General features: G+C 49.2%; 1 protein-coding gene across 2 annotated transcripts in view; it reads left to right on the top strand.

Moving 5' to 3' along the window:
- The first annotated feature begins 9,174 nt into the window (after positions 1–9,174).
- The window catches only part of ITGAD (integrin subunit alpha D), a 33,745-nt gene continuing 22,976 nt past the window's right edge, over positions 9,175–19,943 (top strand). Inside the window, exons 1-7 of one of the 2 annotated variants that reach the window (XM_055298198.2) lie at positions 9,175–9,293; positions 10,120–10,225; positions 13,224–13,327; positions 13,461–13,531; positions 13,658–13,772; positions 17,975–18,105; positions 19,396–19,541. In XM_055298198.2, coding sequence (XP_055154173.1) covers positions 9,263–9,293; positions 10,120–10,225; positions 13,224–13,327; positions 13,461–13,531; positions 13,658–13,772; positions 17,975–18,105; positions 19,396–19,541 — 704 coding nt within the window. In that variant the 5' untranslated portion in view covers positions 9,175–9,262. The remainder of the gene's footprint in view (positions 9,294–10,119; positions 10,226–13,223; positions 13,328–13,460; positions 13,532–13,657; positions 13,773–17,974; positions 18,106–19,395; positions 19,542–19,943) is intronic. The other variant, XM_055298197.2, reaches the window with a different exon arrangement.

Genomic DNA, 19,943 nt, shown 5'->3' with positions numbered 1-19,943 from the left:
GATGCATCTACCGCTCTTGGGAAATATGTCAAAGGTCTAAGAAAAAAAAAGCCTCTGTGGATGTGAGTTGGATGTGAGTCCTGAAGGATGACACCGATGGGGTCCCTTTACCACGGTGGACCCTGGCCAGCCCTGAGGCCTGGGGCCAGGACAAGAAGTTAACCAGAGTAGGGTTGTGAATATCCCTCTCTTGGGAGTAACCTGACCTCTTAATCTGCTCACTCCACTCTCAGGGCTGGTGCCGATGGGAAGCTGGTGGAGCTGTCGGGTGGAGGGGGCATAGAATAGAGAAGGGACAACCGCCAGTGGCTACTTTTCCACCTGGAAAGGTCTCTGGAGTGACCAGTACTCACAAGCGTTTCCTACAAGTCCTAGGATGTGTCGAAGGGCACACTGTCTGCATATAGTGAGTGATTGAAGAGCACGTTGGGGTCCCACATTAAGAGCTGCTGCCCACAATAAGGTCATTCTTGTTATTATGCCACCATCCTGGCATAAAGTTCATCATGGTGCTTGGCACTGAGCTGGGGGCCACACGGGACAAGCGATTCACCAGCAAGGGACCTGGGCCGTGTGGATGTTTCAGTTAGAAAAACAGAAGGGAGGCAGTTGAGTGATTTGAAGGGAAGATGGAAAGTGGCCCTTTACCTCCAGCCAAAAACGTCTCTCCTATACATCAGCAGAGGGTCCAAAATCCCTGTGGATTTTGAAGCTTTTGAGTCCCCAGGACGACTAATTATTATGCAGTTTCCCCAGAAAAGGAGTCAGATGATGAGACTTTGTAAGAATTCAGCCCTAGTGGCTGGGCACAGTGGCTGATGCCTGTAATCCCAGCACTTTGGGAGGCCGAGGCAGGGAGGATTGTTTGTGCTCAGAAATTTGAGACCACTCTGGGAAATATATTGAAACCTGGTCTCCACAAAAAATTTAAAAATTACCCAGGCATGGTGGCATGTGCCTGTAGTCCCAGCTACTTGGTAGGCTGAAGCAGGAGGATCACTTGAGCCTGGGAGGTTGAGGATACAGTGAGCTGTGATTGGACCACCACACTCCAGCCTGGGCAACAGAGCAAGATCGTGTCTCAAAAAAAAAAAAAAAATTGACCCTAGAGCGGTGTTTCTCAAAATATGTTCCACGAACCACTGGTGGTCAGTGATGGTCTTCTAAGTGGAAGGTTTTGGAGAAAAAGAGCAAGAAACCCATACATCTCAAACATTTGAAACTGGTGATTTGCACAGAAATAGTGTTGTAGCCTTAATAATTGTGTGGCACATGGACTCCAGGGACTACAGTGGGCTCTTGTTTAAATTCAGGTAACAAGTTGTTATTTTCTATTTTATTTTATTATTATTATTTTTTGAGACAGCCTCACTTTGTCGCCCTGGCTGGAGTGCAGTGGCATGATCTCGGCTCACCGCAACCTCCGTCTCCCGGGTTCAAGTGATCCCCCTGCCTCAGCCTCCCAAGTAGCTGGGAGTACAGGGGTGCACCACCATGCCCATTTTTATTTATTTATTTATTTTTGAGACAGAGTCTCACTCTGTCACCTAGGCTGGAGTGCAGTGGCATGATCTTGGCTCACTGCAACCTCCACCTCCCAGGTTCAAGTTCAAGCGATTCTCCTGCCTCAGCCTCTGGAGTAGCTGGGATTACAGACACACACTACCATGCCCAGCTAATTTTTGTATTTTTAGTATAGATGGGGTTTCACCATGTTGGTCAGGCTGGTCTCGAACCCCTGACCTCATGATCTGCCCGCCTCAGGTAAAGCAATAGAGATTTCTTAGAACAACTGCTACATGTAGCTTTCCTATTCAAAAGTGATTAATGTTGTCACCGAATACAGAGGAGACAACAAAACTACAGTGTCATAAATCAAAGGTGCTTTTTAAAGTAGCAAAAGTAGGTACAAGTCACATAATTTCCGAGAAGCTTGTAGAAACAGCAGTAGAGTTCATACCTGTATTGAAAGGTTGTTTTTGGCTCCAAATAATAGAAAAAAACAAAAGCATGTAAGAGCAGACAGAAGGCCTTTATTACTCTGCAAGAGGTTCAGGTGCAGGTTAGTGTTTAATGCAGAGTCTCAGCATTGACAGATTCTTTCTGATCTTCCAATTGATCGTCCTTGGGGGGACGGTTTAGTTCTTTCCCATTGACTAGGGTTGAGTCAAATTCTATCCCCTTGGTTGCATGCAGTGCTGAGAAGGTGAGCATGTGCTTTTCACAGGCTTAATAAAAAGAGGTAGCTCCAGCCAGGTGCAGTGACTCATGCCTATAATCTCAGCACTTTGGAAGGCCGAGGTGGGTGGATCACCTGAGGTCAGGATATCGAGACCAGCCTAACCAACATGGCAAAACTCCGTCTCTACTAAAAATACAAAAATTAGCCGGGCATGGTGGCGGGTGCCTGTAATCTCAGCTACTTGGGAGGCTGAGGCAGGAGAATCACTTGAACCCAAGAGGTGGAAGTTACAGTGAGCTGAGGTCATGCCACTGCACTCCAGCCTGGGGGACAGAGTGGAACTCTGTCTCAAAAAAAAAAGAGGAGGGGTAGCTCCGCCAGCTAGGAAGGTGGCAGTGTTGGTGGCTATTGGCTAGGCTACCTACAGTGTCTGGCAAATATTATGCTTGAAGACTATGCTGTGAGCAAGATTCCTTTGTGAAGGAACAGCTTGGACATTGTGTAATGTCAGAGGTATACAGCAGAATAGCAGTGACTAACGCTTGTGTGGGAGAGCAAGCATGTTACCTCGTACTTGGAATAAGTCACTGCCTTACAAAGTCTGAATCAGCTTTCGTCTTTGTGCAACGCATGTATGTGGGAGCTTTTCAGCTGCTGAAACCTCTAGCAACAGAAAAGGAGGTTTTGTTGTTCGTTTGTAATTAATGTTAATCCTATGAGTGGTGGGAGAGATAGTGAGGTAGATCAGCAGGACTTGTTTTCTGGTCACAACCCAGCTAATCAGAACATGATCTGGTCAAGACGGGATGCACTAAAAAAACAGCCCAAACCAGCAGATGGCCAGGAAAGCAAACTCTTGTTACTCTCACCACTTATTAGCATAAAGACACACCCACCGGTGCCATGACAGTTTACAAATGCCATGGCAACACACCATAGCAGCGGTCAGCAAGTTACCTCATATGGTTCTGGAAAGTCCCCACACCTTTTCCAGAAAATTCTGAATAACCCACCCCTTAATTTGCATGTAATTAAAAGTCAGTATAAGTACAGTTAGCCAGCAGCCCACTGGCTGCTACTGTGGGCTCACTGCCTATGGGTTGTCCTGCTCTGCAAGGAACAGCCAACTTGCTGCCACTGCTGCTTCAATAAACCTGCTTTCTTCCACCACAGGCTCACTCTTCAGTTCTTTCCTGAGCAAAGCTAAGAACCCTCCCTGGCTAAGCCCCAATTTTGGAGCATGCCTGCCCTGAATCAGTAGAATGGGCTAACTACTTATGGTGCACTCAGGCTAAAGTGGCTGATGCTTGCAGGGCACTATTCACAGAGCACACGGTAGTTCGCAGGATGCCTCTCACCCTTGACTTAGTGCTTAAGAAAGGAGGGAAAATGGTGAACATGATCAAATCATGGCCATTGCCTATTCGTCTTTTCAGTATTGTATGGAGAAATAGACAAGTAGGAGATTGCTTTTCACATTAATGTCAAAGAGAAAGATAGTTACTTGGAACTTAAAAAAATTAATTGTGATAAAATATACATAACATAAAATTTACCATCTTAACCATTTTTAAGTGTAGCCAATCTCAAGAGCTCTTTCTATCTTGTAAAACTGAAACCCTATACCCATTAAACAGCTCCCAATTCTCCCCTCTCCCTGACTCCTGGCAACCACAATTCTTTCTGTCTCTATGGATTTGACTGCTTTGGCATGTCATAGAAATAGACTCATACAGTGTTTGTCTTTTTGCGACTGGCATATTTTGCTTAGCATAATGTCCTCAAGGTTCACCCATGTGGTAGCATGTGTCAGAATTCCCCTCTTTTTGAAGGCTGAATAATATTACATTGTGTGTATATACCACGTTTTGTTTGTCCATTTGCCCATCAATGGGCATTTGGGTTGCTTTTTTTGGCTCTTGTGAATGATGAACATGGGTGCACAAATATCTCTTCAATACCATGCTTTCAATTCTCTTGAGTATACACCCAGAAGTGGAATTGCTGAATCATATGGTAATTTTTTTTTGAGACAGAATCTTGCTCTGTTGCCCAGGCTGGAGTGCAGTGGCACAATCAGAGCTCACTGCAGCCTTGATCTTCTGGGCTCAAGCGATCCTCTTGCTTCAGCCTTCTGAGCTTCTGGGACTAAAGGTGTGTGCCATCATGCCTGGCTAATTTTTTTTAAATTTTGCCAGGCACGGTGGCTCGTGCTTGTAATCCTAGCACTTTGGGAGGCTGAGGCAGGTGGATCACCTGAGGTCAGAAGTTTGAGACCAGCCTTGCCAACATGGTGAAATCTCGCCTGTACTAAAAATACAAAAATTAGCTGGGTGTGGTGGCATGTGCCTGTAGTTCCAGCTACAGGCAGGATAATTGCTGGAACCCGGGTGGCAGAGGCTGCAGTGAGCCGAGATTGCACCACTGCACTCCAGCCTGAGTGACAGGGTGAGACTCTGTCTCAAAAAAAAAAAAAAAAATTGTAGAGATGGTGTCTCACTGTGTTGCCCAGGCTGGTCTTGAACTCTTGCCCTAAAGTGATCCTCCTGCTTCTGCCTCCCAAAGTGCTGGGATTATAGGCATGAGCCACCATGCCTGGCCTAGCTAAATTGTCTTTAATGTCGCATGTCTGCAAAAAACACATCTATAAAGCCAGAAAAGTTGAGCATCCAACTTTTTATGACTTAACTCTCACGACCTGGCAATTTTTGTAGCAAGGAGCCTGGGCTGGTGGTTTTAGGAGAACTGAGTGAAAAAAAGAAATACATTAACTAGATTGGATGCAAAGTGCCTGTTGGTCATGGGTGTTTTCTGCTGGCCCCTGTTCATCTGTGCCTGTTAGCCCACCCATGGGTGAGTGGGGCAAAGTGGCCAAACTGATTCTTAAGAGGGGCGTACATACAGAATCCAAGTTAGTCATGATTTCATTTCCAGCCTGAGTGAATGTGTGCCCAGAATATTTTATAAAGTTTATCAGCTCAGAGGGGAAAACCTGTCTCCACACTACATGGTTTATACAAACCTGTCAGGAATTCAGCATGACGAAGGAACGCACAAAACACGTGTGAACAGATAAGTAAAAGGATCTACTGAAAATCTTCAGGATAGTATATTGTGTGACATGACCAAGAATTTGAAGTCAACATCTGTATTTGTGCCCTCTGGACAAGGGTATCATCCCTGATGATATAAAAATTAATTTTGGGCCGGGCGTGGTGGCTCACGCCTGTAATCCCAGCACTTTGGGAGGCTGAGGAGGGCGAATCACCTGACATCAGGAGTTGGAGACCAGCCTATATCAACTAATAATACAAAAAAATTAGCCGGACGTGGTGGCGTGCCCCTGTAATCCCAGCTACCCAGGAGGCTGAGGCGGGAGAATTGCTTAAACTCAGGAGGCCGAGGTTGCAGTGAGTCACACCACTGCACTCTAGCCTGGGTGACAGAGTGAGACTCCGTCTCAAAAAAAACAAAATTAATTTCGAGGCCAGGTGCAGTGGCTCCAGGTGCAGTGGTTCATACCTGTAATTCCAGTGCTTTAGGAGGCCAGAGGATTGCTTGAGCCCAAGAGTTCGAGATCAACCTGGGCAACATAGTGAGACTCCATCTGTAGAAAACAAACAAACAAACAACAACAAAAAAAAAACCAGAGGTGGGAGGATCACTTGAGCCCAGGAGTTCGAGGCTGCAGTGAGCTATGGTCATACCACTGCCCTCTAGCTTGGGCAACAGTGCCAGACTCTGTCTCATAACAACAACAACAACAAAAATTAATTCTACTTTAACTGTCAGTTTCATGATATCCTTCCATTAAGAAAAATCTTTTCTATCTGATGAACTATTGGCTAGGTTTTCTTTTTCTCTGCTTTTGACTAATGCATTTAATTACTTTCATTTGCAAACTCTATCCTTCTCATCAACTTTGTATTTTAGATGTGTCTATTGACAGCCTGGCTTCCCTCAGCGATCACTGTGATGAGCAAAGTAGATGAATAGGTAAAATTCAATGCAAATATTCCAGGGCATCCAATCCATACCCCAAATGGAAAAGGGGAGAATTGGAAGCCGGCAATTTGAATACATTACTATGGATGCATTTTTCTCATGGAGGGGGAAAAAGTGATTTGGAGAGAGAGAATTATGAATGCATGTGAAGAATGAAGTCAAATTTCCTGGGAGGAGGGGAAGACCAGGAGAAACAAAACCAAATCCTGGCTGTGGCCTCTAAGGCCTGGGGACCTGGAGTTGTGCTCTCCAGGCAGACACAGCTCATTCTGGAGAAAGGCTGCAAAAATATTCTCCTTCACATTGATCTGAAAACAATTATTAAATTCGTTGTTTTCTTATTTATCTAAGTGCAACTTTTTAAAACTTACTGAGAGAAGACGGGCACGGTGGCTCACTGCTGTAATCCAGTACTTTGGGAGGTCAAGGCAGGTGGATTACCTATGGTCAGGAGTTCGAGACCAGCTGGCCAATATGGCAAAACACCGTCTCTACTAAAAATACAAAAATTAGCCAGGCATGGTGGTGCATGCCTGTAATCCCAGCTACTCGGGAGGCTGAGACAGGAAAATGACTTGAACCCGGGAGGCAGAGGTTGCAATGAGATGAGATTGCGCCATTGCACTCCAGCCTGGGCGACAGAGCAGGACTCCATCTCAAAATAAAAATTAATTAATTAATTAAAAATTTACTGAGAGCTGGTGGTTCCTTTAAGGGTGGAGCCGCCATCAAGTCCCCAGAGGATGCCCTGAATTTGGGGGCATCACCTTCAGCTGCTGTGGACTCCGAGCCTTGGCAGCTCCCGCTCCAGGCCTGGGAGAAAGATGATTTCCCGGCAGCGTGCGGTGATTGTGAGCATTTGACTATCTTACTGCATTTTGCCTTTATCATTGGTCTCCAAAAATGAGTGGAAAACAAAAAATTTTGCTGAGGCAAGCGATAATACAAGTTAGGGGAAGTTGGAGAATTTTATAGTTGCTGGTATCAGCAAATCGTGAGTTTCAAGCACTGCTTACAGAAGGAAGTCCAAAATTAAAGGGGACACAGAAATGTGTAAAAGATGAGGTGCGGTGAAGATGGAGAAAATGAAGAGATCTTTAAATTTCTGAATTATGAAGAATCGCCAACAAATTATTTTGTGGTTCCAAATACAGGGAGAAGTTCACAGATCCACAGAACTGATGACAGGGTGCTGCCAGCCACAAACCTTTCAGCACAAGAGGGAAGGCTGCTGCTCCACTTTGCCTGGGCAGTCTTTGTAAGGCGGTAGATAAGTCAGCCTTGAAGTTAGCAATCACAGCCCTCGGCTGGGTTTCCCGCAAGGGCATCGTTAATGCATCACAATTAATTTCTTCTGTCCATTAAATGTCAGTTCTCAGGTAAATTGATGTAAAACTTTTGTATAGAAAACTATTTCATATTATTTGCACTTTATGTTTAATTACATTTTAAATGTTTTGTTTGTTTCATTTTGTTTTGTTTTTGAGACAGCGTCTTGCTCTGTCGCCCAGGCCGGAGTGCAGTGGCGCAATCTCGACTCACTGCAACCTCCACCTCCCGGGTTCAAGCAATTCTCCTGCCTCAGCCTCTTGAGTAGCTGGGATTACAGGTGCGCACCACCATGCCCAGCTAATTTTTGTATTTTTAGTAGAGATGGGGTTTCACCACATTGGCCAGAGCTGGTCTCAAACTCCTGACCTCAGGTGATCCATCCACCTCGGCCTCTCAGAGTGCTGGGATTACAGGTGTGAGCCACTGCGCCTGGCCTATTCCTAGCCTTTTATATATAGAACTTTTTTTTTTTCACATTTTAAAGGAACATTTATGTTTAATCATGGAATACTTCAAACATACAGAAAAATCACAGAAAATAAATAACAACCACTCATTTATCTTCTCCCCAACCGCATGTAATAAATGTTAAAATATTGTGTTAAATGCTAAATTTAACACATGCTAAAGGTTCCTGGCTGGATGTGGTGCCTCACGCCTGTAATCCCAGTACTTTGGAGGAGGAGGTGGGAGGATTGCTTGAGTCCAGGAGCTTGAGACCAGCATGGGCAACATAATGCGATCTCATCTCTACAAAAAACAAAAAAATTAGCTGGGCATGGTGGTGTGCATCTGTAATCCCAGTGACTGGGAGGCTGAGGTGGGAGAATTGCTTGAGTCTGGGAATTTAAGGCTGCAGTGAGCCCTGATCATGCCACTGCATTCCAGCATAGGCGACATAGCAAAACTTGTCAAAAAAAAAAAAAAATTTCCTCTCTGCCCCGCCATAGACAACCACTCTTCTGATTTCTATCTTCGTAGATGAATTTTACCCATTCTCTAACTTGTATATGAAAGGAACCAGACATTAGGCATTCTGGTGTCTGGTTTCTTTCACTTAAGATAAAATTGAGTTAACCTGTGTTGTTGTACAGAACTGTAGTTTGTTCTTTGTTATTTATTGTAAAGACAGGGTCTGGCTATGTTGCCCAGGCTGGTCTCGAACTGTTGGCCTCAAGCAATCCACCTGCTAAGCTCTGGGACCACAGGCATGAGCCGTGGCATCTGATCTGTAGTTTGATCTTATTTCTTGCTGAGTAGTAGCCCATGGCATGACTTTGTTATTTTGGGTGTCCATTCTCCTCTGGAGGGGCTCTGCTTTTTGAAACCACACCCTGGCCTAGCTCCCCTTCTCCCTGCCTCTCTCCAGGCTCACATCCACATGCCAAGGCCTCTGCAGCCGTTCTGCTTCGTGTCCTTCCACTCCTGTGGGATCTCAGAGAGCTATGGGGCTCCCTGGGTACCAACTGGCTCCTGAGGCCTGGGGGAGGGTGGTCTTCCGGGAGAAGGAAGCCAGGTCCCTGCAGGTGGCAGAGGGGGACAGAATGAGGGTTTTTCCCCAGGGTGTTTTTGGTCCCTGCCCCCACTTCTGTTCCATCATTAACCAGGGCCCTCCTACCCACTGCCCCCTTCCTTCTGCTGCGTGGAGGCCCTGAATCATTATTTTAACTACCCCCTGGGAGGGTGAGCACCTTCTGTGCTCTGTCCCCAACCTTCCACTTCCCCTCGACGCGCTGCTCAGGGATGACCTTCAGCACCGTGCTTCTTCTGAGTGGTAAGTGGGGCCAGGGGGCTGGGGAGAAGCTTGGAGGAGTTCTGAGGGAACTCCATCTGCGAGGGCAGGCTGGGGGCTGGTGGTCGGCTCCAACCACTCTCATGAGGAGCTGAGGCAGGGGAATGCTTCACGTGCGAGTGGCCCGGAGTCGGGAGAGTGTGACCTGAATGAAGAGGGGCTCAGGGGCTGTGCTCAGGTGGCGACTAAGCTACCTCTCCAGCTGGCTATGTTGTCCCAGGCTCCCCCACTCCCGCTCATGCAGTCCCTGGTGTGGGTGAGAGAAGTCTCCCCAGCCTTCCCCGGGAGTGGAAGGCCACAGAAGCCACCAGGGAGGGGGAAAGGTTGGACATCACCTTCCTGGGCCTGTTTCCCCCAAGTCCTGACGGCACGTAGGGAAGGGTCCTCCTGCTGAAAACTGCATCAGAGCCACATTCATGTGCCATCAAAAATCAGGCTTGGCTGGGCACAATGGCTCACGCCTATAATTCCAGCACTTTGGGAAGCTGAGATGGGCAGATCCCCTGAGGTCAGGAGTTTGTGACCAGCCTGGCCAACATGGTGAAACCCCATCTTTACCAAAAATATAAAAATTAGCCAGGCATGGTGGCGTGCACTTGTAATCCCAGCTACTTGGGAAGCTGAGGCAGGAGAATCGCTTGAACCCAAGAGATGGAAGTTGCAGTGAGCCGAGATTGTGCCATTGCCCTCCAGCCTCGGCAACAGAGCGAGACTCCATCTCAAAAAAAAAAAAAAAAAGAGGCTGGGACGTCCGAGGGGTTGGGGCTTCTTTAACTCCCAGCCCCCCCACCCCCCAAATATTCCTCAGTCCTGGCTTCTTATCATGGATTCAACCTGGATGTGGAGGAGCCTACGATCTTCCAGGAGGATGCAGGCGGCTTTGGGCAGAGCGTGGTGCAGTTTGGTGGATCTCGGTAGGCCCCACTCACCCTCCTTCCCCAATCTCCACTACATCAAGTCCTGTGGATGGGTACACATGGGTTACCCCAGGGAGGTGTCCTGGAGGAAGGGCAGCAGGGGTGAGAAGTCTTTCCTTGGCTCCTTGGAGGCCCTGAAATCAGCACGTATTATTCTCAATCCCAGGAAGGGCCACAAAACTCTAGACAAGACCCCACCTTACCTCAGGAGGGAGGCCTTGAACCTGCCTTCCAGGCAGGGCTCACTTCTTGGGGCCAGTACAGTCACACAGGGCCCACACTCATTAAGTTTGGAGTTTAATGTTCTGCCCTTGACCTCTTGAAATTCCTGATTATTTTATTTTTATTTTTATTTTATTTTTACTCCAGCTCTGTTGCTCAGGCTGGAGTGCAGTGGTGCAATCACAGCTTACTGCAGCCTCAAACTCTCAAGCACAAGTGATCCTCTCACCTCAGCCTCCTGAATAGCTGGGACCACAGGTGCATGCCATCATGCCTGTTTTTTGTTTTGTTTTGTTTTACGTTTTACAGAGACGGAGTCTTGCTATGTTGTCCAGACTGGCTGAACTCCTGGGCTCAAGCAATCCTCCTGCCTTGGCCTCCCAAAGTGCTGGGATTACAGGTGTGAGCTACCCTGCCTTGCCAATTCTTAATGATCTGTGCATTTGTGTTTTGTAAGTAAAGAATGACGGCAGGGCTGGGCACCATGGCTCACGCCTATAATCCCAACACTTTGGGAGGCCGAGGTGGGCAGATCATCTGAGGCCAGGAGTTTGAGACCAGTTTGGCCAACACAGCAAAACCCCGTCTCTACTAAAAATGCAAAAAAAATTAGCCGGGTGTGGTGGCAGGCATCTGTAATCCCAGCTACTTGGGAGAGTGAGGCAGGAGAATCGCTTGAACCTGGGAGGTGGAGGTTGCAGTGAGCCGACATCGTGCCACTTGACTCCAGCCTGGATGACAGAGTGAAACTCCGTCAAAAAAAAAAAAAAAAAAAGTCATGGGAGAAGGGAGATGCACTGGGGGTTTGGAGCCTTAGCTCAGCAGCAGCCCCACCTCCCACTGCCTCCTGGGAAAGGGGTGTCAGCTGCTGGCTCCCCCACCCATGTGGGAGCAATGACCGCTGCTACCTTCTGCCCCTGGCATGAGCTGGGTAAAGTCAGTTGGGGCGCTCACCCTGGGGGTACCCTGAGGGAGTGGGACACTACATAGTAAATAAAAAATGCTAGGACAGGTTGAGGAAGAGAGAGAAGAAAGGTAAGAGCCCCCTAACCCCAAAAGACCCCACGGTTTTATTTCAAATTGGGACCCACAAATTATGAACCTGCCCCCACTTCCAGGAGCTCACATTCTCCTGTCCCAGAGAGTTCAAGTCACAATGTGACACAGGTGTCACCAAGGTCTGGGGGGCACAGGCAGGGAGAGAGCAGACCCAGGAGGACTCCATGGAGGAAGTGGTGCTGGCAGTGAGCCCCAGTGGACAGGAAGGCTCAGTTGGTCACAAGGAGCTATAAGAGGTCACCGAGCTCCAACTGCGCGCCCCTCTCCCTTCCTCATGTGACCAGCAGTCTGGGGGGATGGAAGCAAGCACCAGGAACAAGGGTTTTGTTTTTCTTTATTTGGAAATGTGGTCAACTGAAGTGCACAAATCTGAAAGACCCAATCTGATGAAGGATTCACATGAGCGTGCCTGGGTGAGCCCTACCTAGGTCAGCTGCTCCTGTGTAAAATCCCACAGGCACAGGGCTGCTGTGGACCCCTTCTCATTAACCAACAAACCCAGAGAACCCTTGGTCAGACTTCTGTCACCATCAGTTTTTCAGGACACATTTTAAAAAAAGAATACATTGGCTGAGTGCAGTGGCTCATGCGTATAATCCTAGCACTTTGGGAGGCCGAGGCGGGTGGATCACCTAAGGTCAAGAGTTTGAGACCAGCCTGACCAATATGGTGAAACCCTGTCTCTACTAAAAAATACAAAAACTAGCCTGGCGTGATGGCAGGTGCCTGTAATCCCAGCTAGCTGGGTGACTGAAACAGGAGATTCGCTTGAACCTGGGAGGTGGAGGTTGCAGTGAGCTGAGATCACGCCACTGCACTCCAACCTGGGTGACAGAGTGAAACTCTGTCTCAAAAAACATACGGGTTGATGGGTTACACTAAAGTTTTGCTCATCGTTTGTATCAGCAGGTTCCAAACTGCTACCTCTCTAGTCAATGCTCAGATTTTCTTCACAAAGCCTTAGGCATCCCCTGAATCATGATGCACAGGGATTGTAGCTTTCTGTAAAGGAGTGGCACCTAGAAGGAGCCCTCACATGGCCATTTAATGAAGCCTTGCTTGGCGCATTAAAATACACCAGTATCTGTCTGCTTTTCTCACTGGGGTGAGGAGATTGTGGGTAGTGAGAGAAAACATTTCCAAAATTAAAAAACTTTCCCACTCAGGGAGTTTTGCAAATAAACCACTGACTTTACATAACTATAGATATAGTTATGGATCCTAGTACACTGCTTTACATTGGCCAATTGAAATTGCTTATACAATATTTAAATTGGTCCATTGAATTACAGAATCAACTATTTGTTTTGAAAGCACATGTCTTCAGGAAATTGTTCCAATTAACTTGAGATGATCTTATTTCTTGGGTGGCTCAAAATAATGGCAACTCAAAAACGCAATGTGCTTTGGTCTTTAAATAGTTTTGTTTTTTTTTTTTTTTTTTTTTTTGGTGAATGTTAAAAAAATTTCTAAACATAAATACACACATAAGTACGTATGCACGCTCAAAACCAAATAAACCCCAGCATGGCCCCTGGGCATCTGTGGGTTACACTCGGGCCCTGATTTCTGAATATTCTCCCAAGTGGCAAATGCCAGGAATTTCCCCCACAGAGTCTCACTTCCCCATGGAGGGACACTTTCTCGCCCCCAAGTGCCCGCTGCTCCCACCCCTCCTGTGGCTGCAGTGACATGGCCACGGTTGTGTCTCCAGACTCGTGGTAGGAGCACCCCTGGAGGTGGTGGCGGCCAACCAGACGGGACGGCTGTATGACTGTGCAGCTGCCACCGGCACGTGCCAGCCCATCCCGCTGCACAGTGAGTGACCACCTGGGAATTGGGCCCCTCAACCCTCCTGGACCCAACTGTGCCCCCGCTTAGCTTCCAGTCCAGACCCTCCCCGCAAATGAGTGTGTGCTGTGAGTGAGACCCTGCGTGTCTGCCCTCGCAGTCCGCCCTGAGGCCGTGAACATGTCCTTAGGCCTGACCCTGGCAGCCTCCACCAACAGCTCCTGGCTCCTGGTGAGTGAGTGTCTCGGGCCACGGGGGGTGGGGTGGGGCGGGGGTGTTGTCGGGGAGGAGGCTGGGGCTGGGGGTGAAGGAGGAGGGGCTGCTAGGGGCTCCTGGCTCACAGGCTTCTGCCTCCAGGCCTGTGGCCCGACCCTGCACAGAGTCTGTGGGGAGAACTCGTACTCAAAGGGTTCCTGCCTCCTGCTGGGCTCGCGCTGGGAGATCATCCAAACAGTCCCCGACGCCCCACCAGGTAGGTCCCTGGCAGGCCGTGGTTCCCTGTGGAGCACATGCTGGCACTGAGGGTGAGCAGTCGTGAGGCCTGTGTCTGGGCCCCTGTGCCCTCCCTGGAGGGCCAAGTGTGGCTAGGAGAGAAGCCAGGAGGGGAGGGCGGCTCAGGCAGGAGCCCTGCTGCTCCAGGGTAGAAGTTTTTTGTGGGGTTTTTCTTTATATTTTTTCTTTTTAAGACAGGTTCCCCGCCAGGCACGGTGGCTCAGGCCTGTAATTCCAGCATTTTAGGAGGCTAAGGTGGGCGGATCACCTGAGGTCAGGAGTTTGAGACCAGCCTGGCCAATGTGGTAAAATCCCTCTACTAAAAATACAAAAACAAAACAAAACAAAAAAAATAGCTGGATATGGTGGTGCGCACCTGTAATCCCAGCCACTCGGGAGGCTGAGGCAGGAGAATTGCTTGAACCCAAGAGGCGGGGGTTGCAGTGAGCCGAGATTGTGCCATTGCACTCCAGCCTGGGTGACAAGAGCAAAACTCCATCTCAAAAAAAACACAAAAAACAGAGTCTCTGTCAGGCTGCATGCACCACCACACCCTGCTAATTTTTTTGAGACAGAGTCTTGCTCTGTTGCCCAGGCTGGAGTGCAGTGGTGCAATCATAGCTCACTGCAGCCTCGAACTCCTGGGCTCAAGTGATCCTCCTCCCTCAGCCTACTGAGTAGTTGGGACTGCAGGTACATGCATCACACCTGGGTAATAAAAAAAAATTGTTTTTTGTAGAGAGGGAGGTCTTGCTATGTTACCCAGCCTGGTCTTGAACTCGTGGGCTCAAGTAATCCTCTGCCACAGCCTCTCAAAGTGTTGGGATGACAGGCGTGAGTCCTTGTGCCTGGCCTGAGGCATGAAAGTTCTGATGGAGGCAGAGAGGAGCCCCACTGTGCAGGCTGTGGAGGGCACAAACATCTTCCAGTTGCCAACAGGTGCATGGCCACTTCTTGAGTTTCAGAGGAAGGACCTTAGGGTGGTAAAGACGTGGTGAGGAAGATAAATCCATGAGGGAGGTGTTTCTTCTGGATGGTTCACTGCTGAGCTTCCAGGATTCCCCAAACTAACTTTCCTCTCAAAGAGAAGCAAACGACAGGGCTGCGGAAAACGCGATGTGCAATTTTGTCAGTGCTCATGTCTTCCACAGAGAACAGGGCCTGGGGACACCACCATGACATCTCTCTGAGGGTTGGTCTGCATCACGGTGGTGCCCAAGTTTGTTTTCCATGGGCACCAGGCTTCATTCCCTTGAAGCTTCATTCCCTCAAAGCCATTCAGTTTCCTCATTGGTAAAATAGAGCTCAATAATCAGGGGGTTATGAAGATGAAAGGGATTGAGGTGCATAAAGCGCTTGGAACCCTGCCTGGCACATACTATGTGATAGCCCCTCTGACCCATCTTCCAGCTGGGGACTGTGTGCTGGGACTGGGAGGAAGATACAGGCAAACTGTCTCATCTGCGGTGCGAGAGGGAATGCCAGGGGCCGCTCAGGGTGCTGACCGAGGGTGGGGCTTCAGACCAGAGAGGCCATGATGACAAGCATGCTGGGCCTTTAGACAAAGGTGGAACAGCAGCAGAAATATTCCCAGAGCAAATGGTGAGGGTGGAGTCTATGGAGGGGACCAAGGGAAGGGGGAAGGGACATCCAAGGCTCTTGGGGGGACCGTGCCCAGGCTAAGATGTCTCTGAAGCCAGGTTAGGGAGGTGGCACTTAAAAACAAGGGGTAAATGTCTTCTCACAGCCATCTGTGGAACTCGTGAGGTGGGATGCCTGATGCAAATGGGACTGGAGCACAAAACTGGTGCAGGCAAGGAGGGTGTGGGTCCAAGTGGAAGGGACCAGGGTCCACTGAGGATCACCTGTGTGCCAGGCAGTGCTGAATACCTGGTACAAATCACCTTATTGCATCCTCACAACATCCCAGGTGGTGGGCAGGCCCATTCCCATTTTACAGATATGAAAACCAAGGTTAAGATAGATGAGTTCCCATCGATAGCAAGAGGCAGAGCCCAGAGCTTGAGCCATCCTTGCCTGATTGGTGGGGTCCTTTTTCAAAAGGATAAGTCCAGGCTTCTGCTAGTGGAAGCCCAGGGGATACAATAAAAAGATCGAGAAACAGAAGAGACATTGTGAGAGGATTTGCCACAGACCTGGCCTGAGAGAGGATGAGAGGGTGGTTTCTTGATGCAGCTGAAAAAACAGGCACCACTGCAAGATGTTGGCTGCCCAGATGTGGGCAAAAACGGGGAGCTCCTGGGGGGATCTGCAGCCTGCCCCGTGTATGCCAAGATTTGCTGGTGATTGAAGAAGCAGGAAGGAAGTGACCTTCTGTTTCTCCCCAGCACCCTTGAAGCAGCAAGTGGTTGAGCAAGTGGGGTGGGGGAGAGGAAAGAGGAAAAGGCATTTTTTTTCTGCAGTGGTGGGCAGGGGGCACAAACCACAGCCCTGTGGTGTGGGCCTCACACCTTAGTGCTCTGGTGGCCTGATCTCCCACCGCCCTGTGGGCAGCACAGGATGTGGCTGCTGGTGGAGGTACCAACTGGGCCCTGAACACAGGCCACACCCCCCATGAGCCTGGGGACGGCATGAAAAGTCTTGTTTGTTTATGTGCATATGGTGTGCCCTCAAGATTGCAGAGTGAACTCCATAGACTCTGAGGTCACTTGAGAATGTTCTTTTTTTTTGAGATGGAGTCTCACTCTGTCGCCCAGGCTGGAGTGCAGTGGCACAATCTTGGCTCACTGTAGCCTGCACCTCCTGGGTTCAAGTGATTCTCCTGCCTCAGCCCCCTGAATGGCTAGGATTACAGGCACCCGCCACCATGCCTGGCTAATTTTTTTTGTATTTTTAGTAGAGATGGGGTTTCACCATGTTGGCCAGGCTGGTTTTGAACTCCTGACCTCAAGTAATCCGCCCACCTCAGCGTCCCAAAGTGCTAGGATTACAGGCATGAGTCACCACTCCCAACTGGGAATATTCCTGGGCGCCGCCCCATGGGAATGTGAAGGGTGGACGCAGTGCAATCATAACAGAGGCCCAAGGCCAGCACAGGGGTGCTTTCCTGTCATCCCAGCACTTTGGGAGGCTGAGGTGGGTGGATCATTAGAGCCCAGGAGTTTGAGACCAGCCTGGGCAACATGGCGAAACTCCGTCTCTACAAAAAGATACAAAAATTAGCCAGGCAAGGTGGTGCACGCCTGTAGTCCCAGCTACTCAGGAGGCTGAGGTGGGAGAATTGCCTGAGCCTGGGGAGGTCGAGGCTGCACTGACCTGTGATCACACCACTACACTCCAGCCTGGGTGACGGTGAGACTCTGCCTCAAAAAAACAAAAAATTAAAAAACCAGAGGCCTCAGCCAATGCCTGGGGGGCTCAGAGTGCAGCTGGCCCTTCAGACGCTGAACCAGTCATCGGTAAAGGTTTCCTCCAGGTGCAGGAGGTGTCCCCGTGGGCAACAGTTCCCCTCTGCCTAGCATGATTCCTGGGAAGGGACTCAGCTCAGAGCCAACTCCATGTAGCTGGAAATCAGGACCTCTGACCTGACCAGGGTAGGGTGGGGTCTGGGGTGGATCCCCACCCCACCCCCACAGCATCCCTAAGGCATATCCTACAGGCCTCGAAGGTGCCTGGCACATGGTGAGAATGGTGCCAGCGGCTGACCCTGGCAGAGGGCCAGGACTTGTCTCCAGCACCCATGTGCGTGTTGCTTTATCCTTGCAGTAATCCCACGTGGTAGCCACTGCTATTACCTTCATTTTACAGATAGGGACACTGAAGTCCAGAGAAGTTAAGTAATGTGCCTGAATTCACCAATTAGCACGTGGCTGAGCTGGGGTTTAGCCCAGGCACACTGGCTCCAGAACAGGCGCCCTGAACCACTTTGCTAAACATTTGCCCTTGATGCTTGTGGCACCCCTAGCATCTGTGTTTAATGAATATTTGTTGATTAAATGGATGAGGAACCCACCTGGGTCCTGTGTTCTCATCCCCCTCTTTCCAGGCCATGTCGGAGGAAGGGAGCTGGGGGCTGGGGTGGCAGATTGGGGCCTCCTCCAAGGAGGGGTCGGAAACCAGGTGGGGATGCCAAGAACAGCCCCCGGGCTCTGTTGAGCAGGAGCTGCAGGAGGGGGCTGGGCCCCCGCAGTGCGTCTCCGATTCCTCCCCATTCCCCCACAGAGTGTCCACATCAAGAGATGGACATCGTCTTCTTGATTGACGGCTCTGGAAGCATTGGCCAAAATGACTTTAACCAGATGAAGGGCTTTGTCCAAGCTGTCATGGACCAGTTTGAGGGCACTGACACCCTGGTGAAGACTGGGCACCTGGGGCTGGGGGTTGGGGGATGGGGGAGGCTGGCCTGGGGGAGGCATCCTGGGAGGCATGGGGGCAGGCCAGTGAGCTGTGCGGGATGGGGCTGGGGTGGAGAATGAAGCTATGGTCCCAGCACAGGCCCAACTTGAGCCCTGACCTAGGAGGCCACCACTGACATTTGATAATGTATCCAAAAGCTACAGGAAATACAATGTTTCTGCTGTTTAAAAACATTGAAAGTGTTTAAAAAATAATTTTGCTATGAAATTTGACTGACTATAACTCAGCCAAGTGATTGATGATTTATTATATTTTCTATGTAACTAATGATTTATTTTTATTATTTTATTTTCCAATAACTAGTGCCTATGTATGTGCAAAAAACCCCCCACTTTTTGTTTTTTAAACAGGGTCTTGTTCTGTCATCCAGGCTGCAGTGTGGGGGTGCAATCATAGCTCACTGCAGCCTTGATCTCCCAGGCTCAAGTGATCCACTTGCCTCAGCCTCCTGAGTAGATAGGACTACAGGTGCATGCCACCATGCCTGGCTAATTTTTAAAAATTTTTATTTGTAGAGATGGGGTCTTGCTATATTGCCCAACCTGGTCTCCAACTCCTGGCTCAAACAACCCTCCCACCTTGGCCTCTCAAACTGCTGGGATTACAGGCATGAGTCACTACGCCCAGCCTCAAATTCTTGAGAAGTGAGGAAATACACAAATTGATTTAATGTGTGATAAAATTTTTAAAAAGCTAAGCATAGCAAATATTGTGGTTGGCAAAGTTATTTTTAATAAGCTGTGAAGGAAATATTTGGTTTAGATTTTCCAGTTTATATTTTGTATTTTTGGGCCAATGAATTTTCTTCTCTGGGTTTCAGTATATTATTTGTAGGGCCTCAAAACACATGGGAAATGGTTTGTAAATCCAAAATAAGTCCAAAATAAAGTTTATTAAAACCAAAAACAATATGGCTTGGTGTGGTGGCTCACACCTGTAATCCCAGCACTTTGGGAGGCTGAGGTGGGAGTATTGCTTGAGGCCAAGAGGTCGAGACCAGCCTGGGCAACATAGTGAGACCTTGTCGCTACCAAAAACAAAACTAAACTAAACTAAAAACAAAGCCAGGCATAGTGGCGTGTGCCTGTAGTTCCAGCTACTTGGAGGCTGAGTCAGGAGGATCACTTGAGGCCAGGAGTTTGAGAGACCCTGTCTCTACAAAAAATTAAAATAAAAACAATAGTAACAGGCACTGAGCCCTGGGCCCTCCCCACTGGCCTTTGCAGTTTGCACTGATGCAGTACTCAAACCTCCTGAAGATTCACTTCACCTTCACCCAATACCGGACCAGCCCGAGCCAGCAGAGCCTGGTGGATCCCATCGTCCAACTGAAAGGCCTGACGTTCACGGCCACGGGCATCCTGAAAGTGGTGTAAGCATCCCCGACCCCGGCTTGCCGATGTGGCTGCCACCCCCACTTCCTAACCCTGGGTCAGCACAGCTCTTCTCAGAGGCTAAGGGAGGCTCCAGGGAAAGGGGCTACCAAGGGGCATGTCGGGGCTGCAGGGCGAACCTCCCCCTGAGGTGCTCCTGGTTGCCTCGCTGCCGGTCTCCCTGATATAGGACTAGGCTCCTCTGCAGCTGTGCCTCCCCTTTGCCTGGTTCTGCAGAGCCTGGACCCCAGGACCCCTCCCCACCCCACAGCAGCCAGAGGCCCGGGCTTTGGCTCAGACACATCAGGCTCCCATCCTGGCTCACCGTGAGCTACTCTGGGTGTAACCCTGGGGGTGATGGGCTCTAAGTCTCGGTGACTCTCAGATGAGGATAAACTCAC

The sequence above is a fragment of the Symphalangus syndactylus genome, chromosome 11, assembly GCF_028878055.3.
Source record: "Symphalangus syndactylus isolate Jambi chromosome 11, NHGRI_mSymSyn1-v2.1_pri, whole genome shotgun sequence".
Classification (NCBI taxonomy): Eukaryota; Metazoa; Chordata; class Mammalia; order Primates; family Hylobatidae; genus Symphalangus; species Symphalangus syndactylus.
The sequence above is the reverse complement of the archived record's forward strand: the minus strand, read 5'-3'. Positions and strand labels throughout refer to the sequence as shown.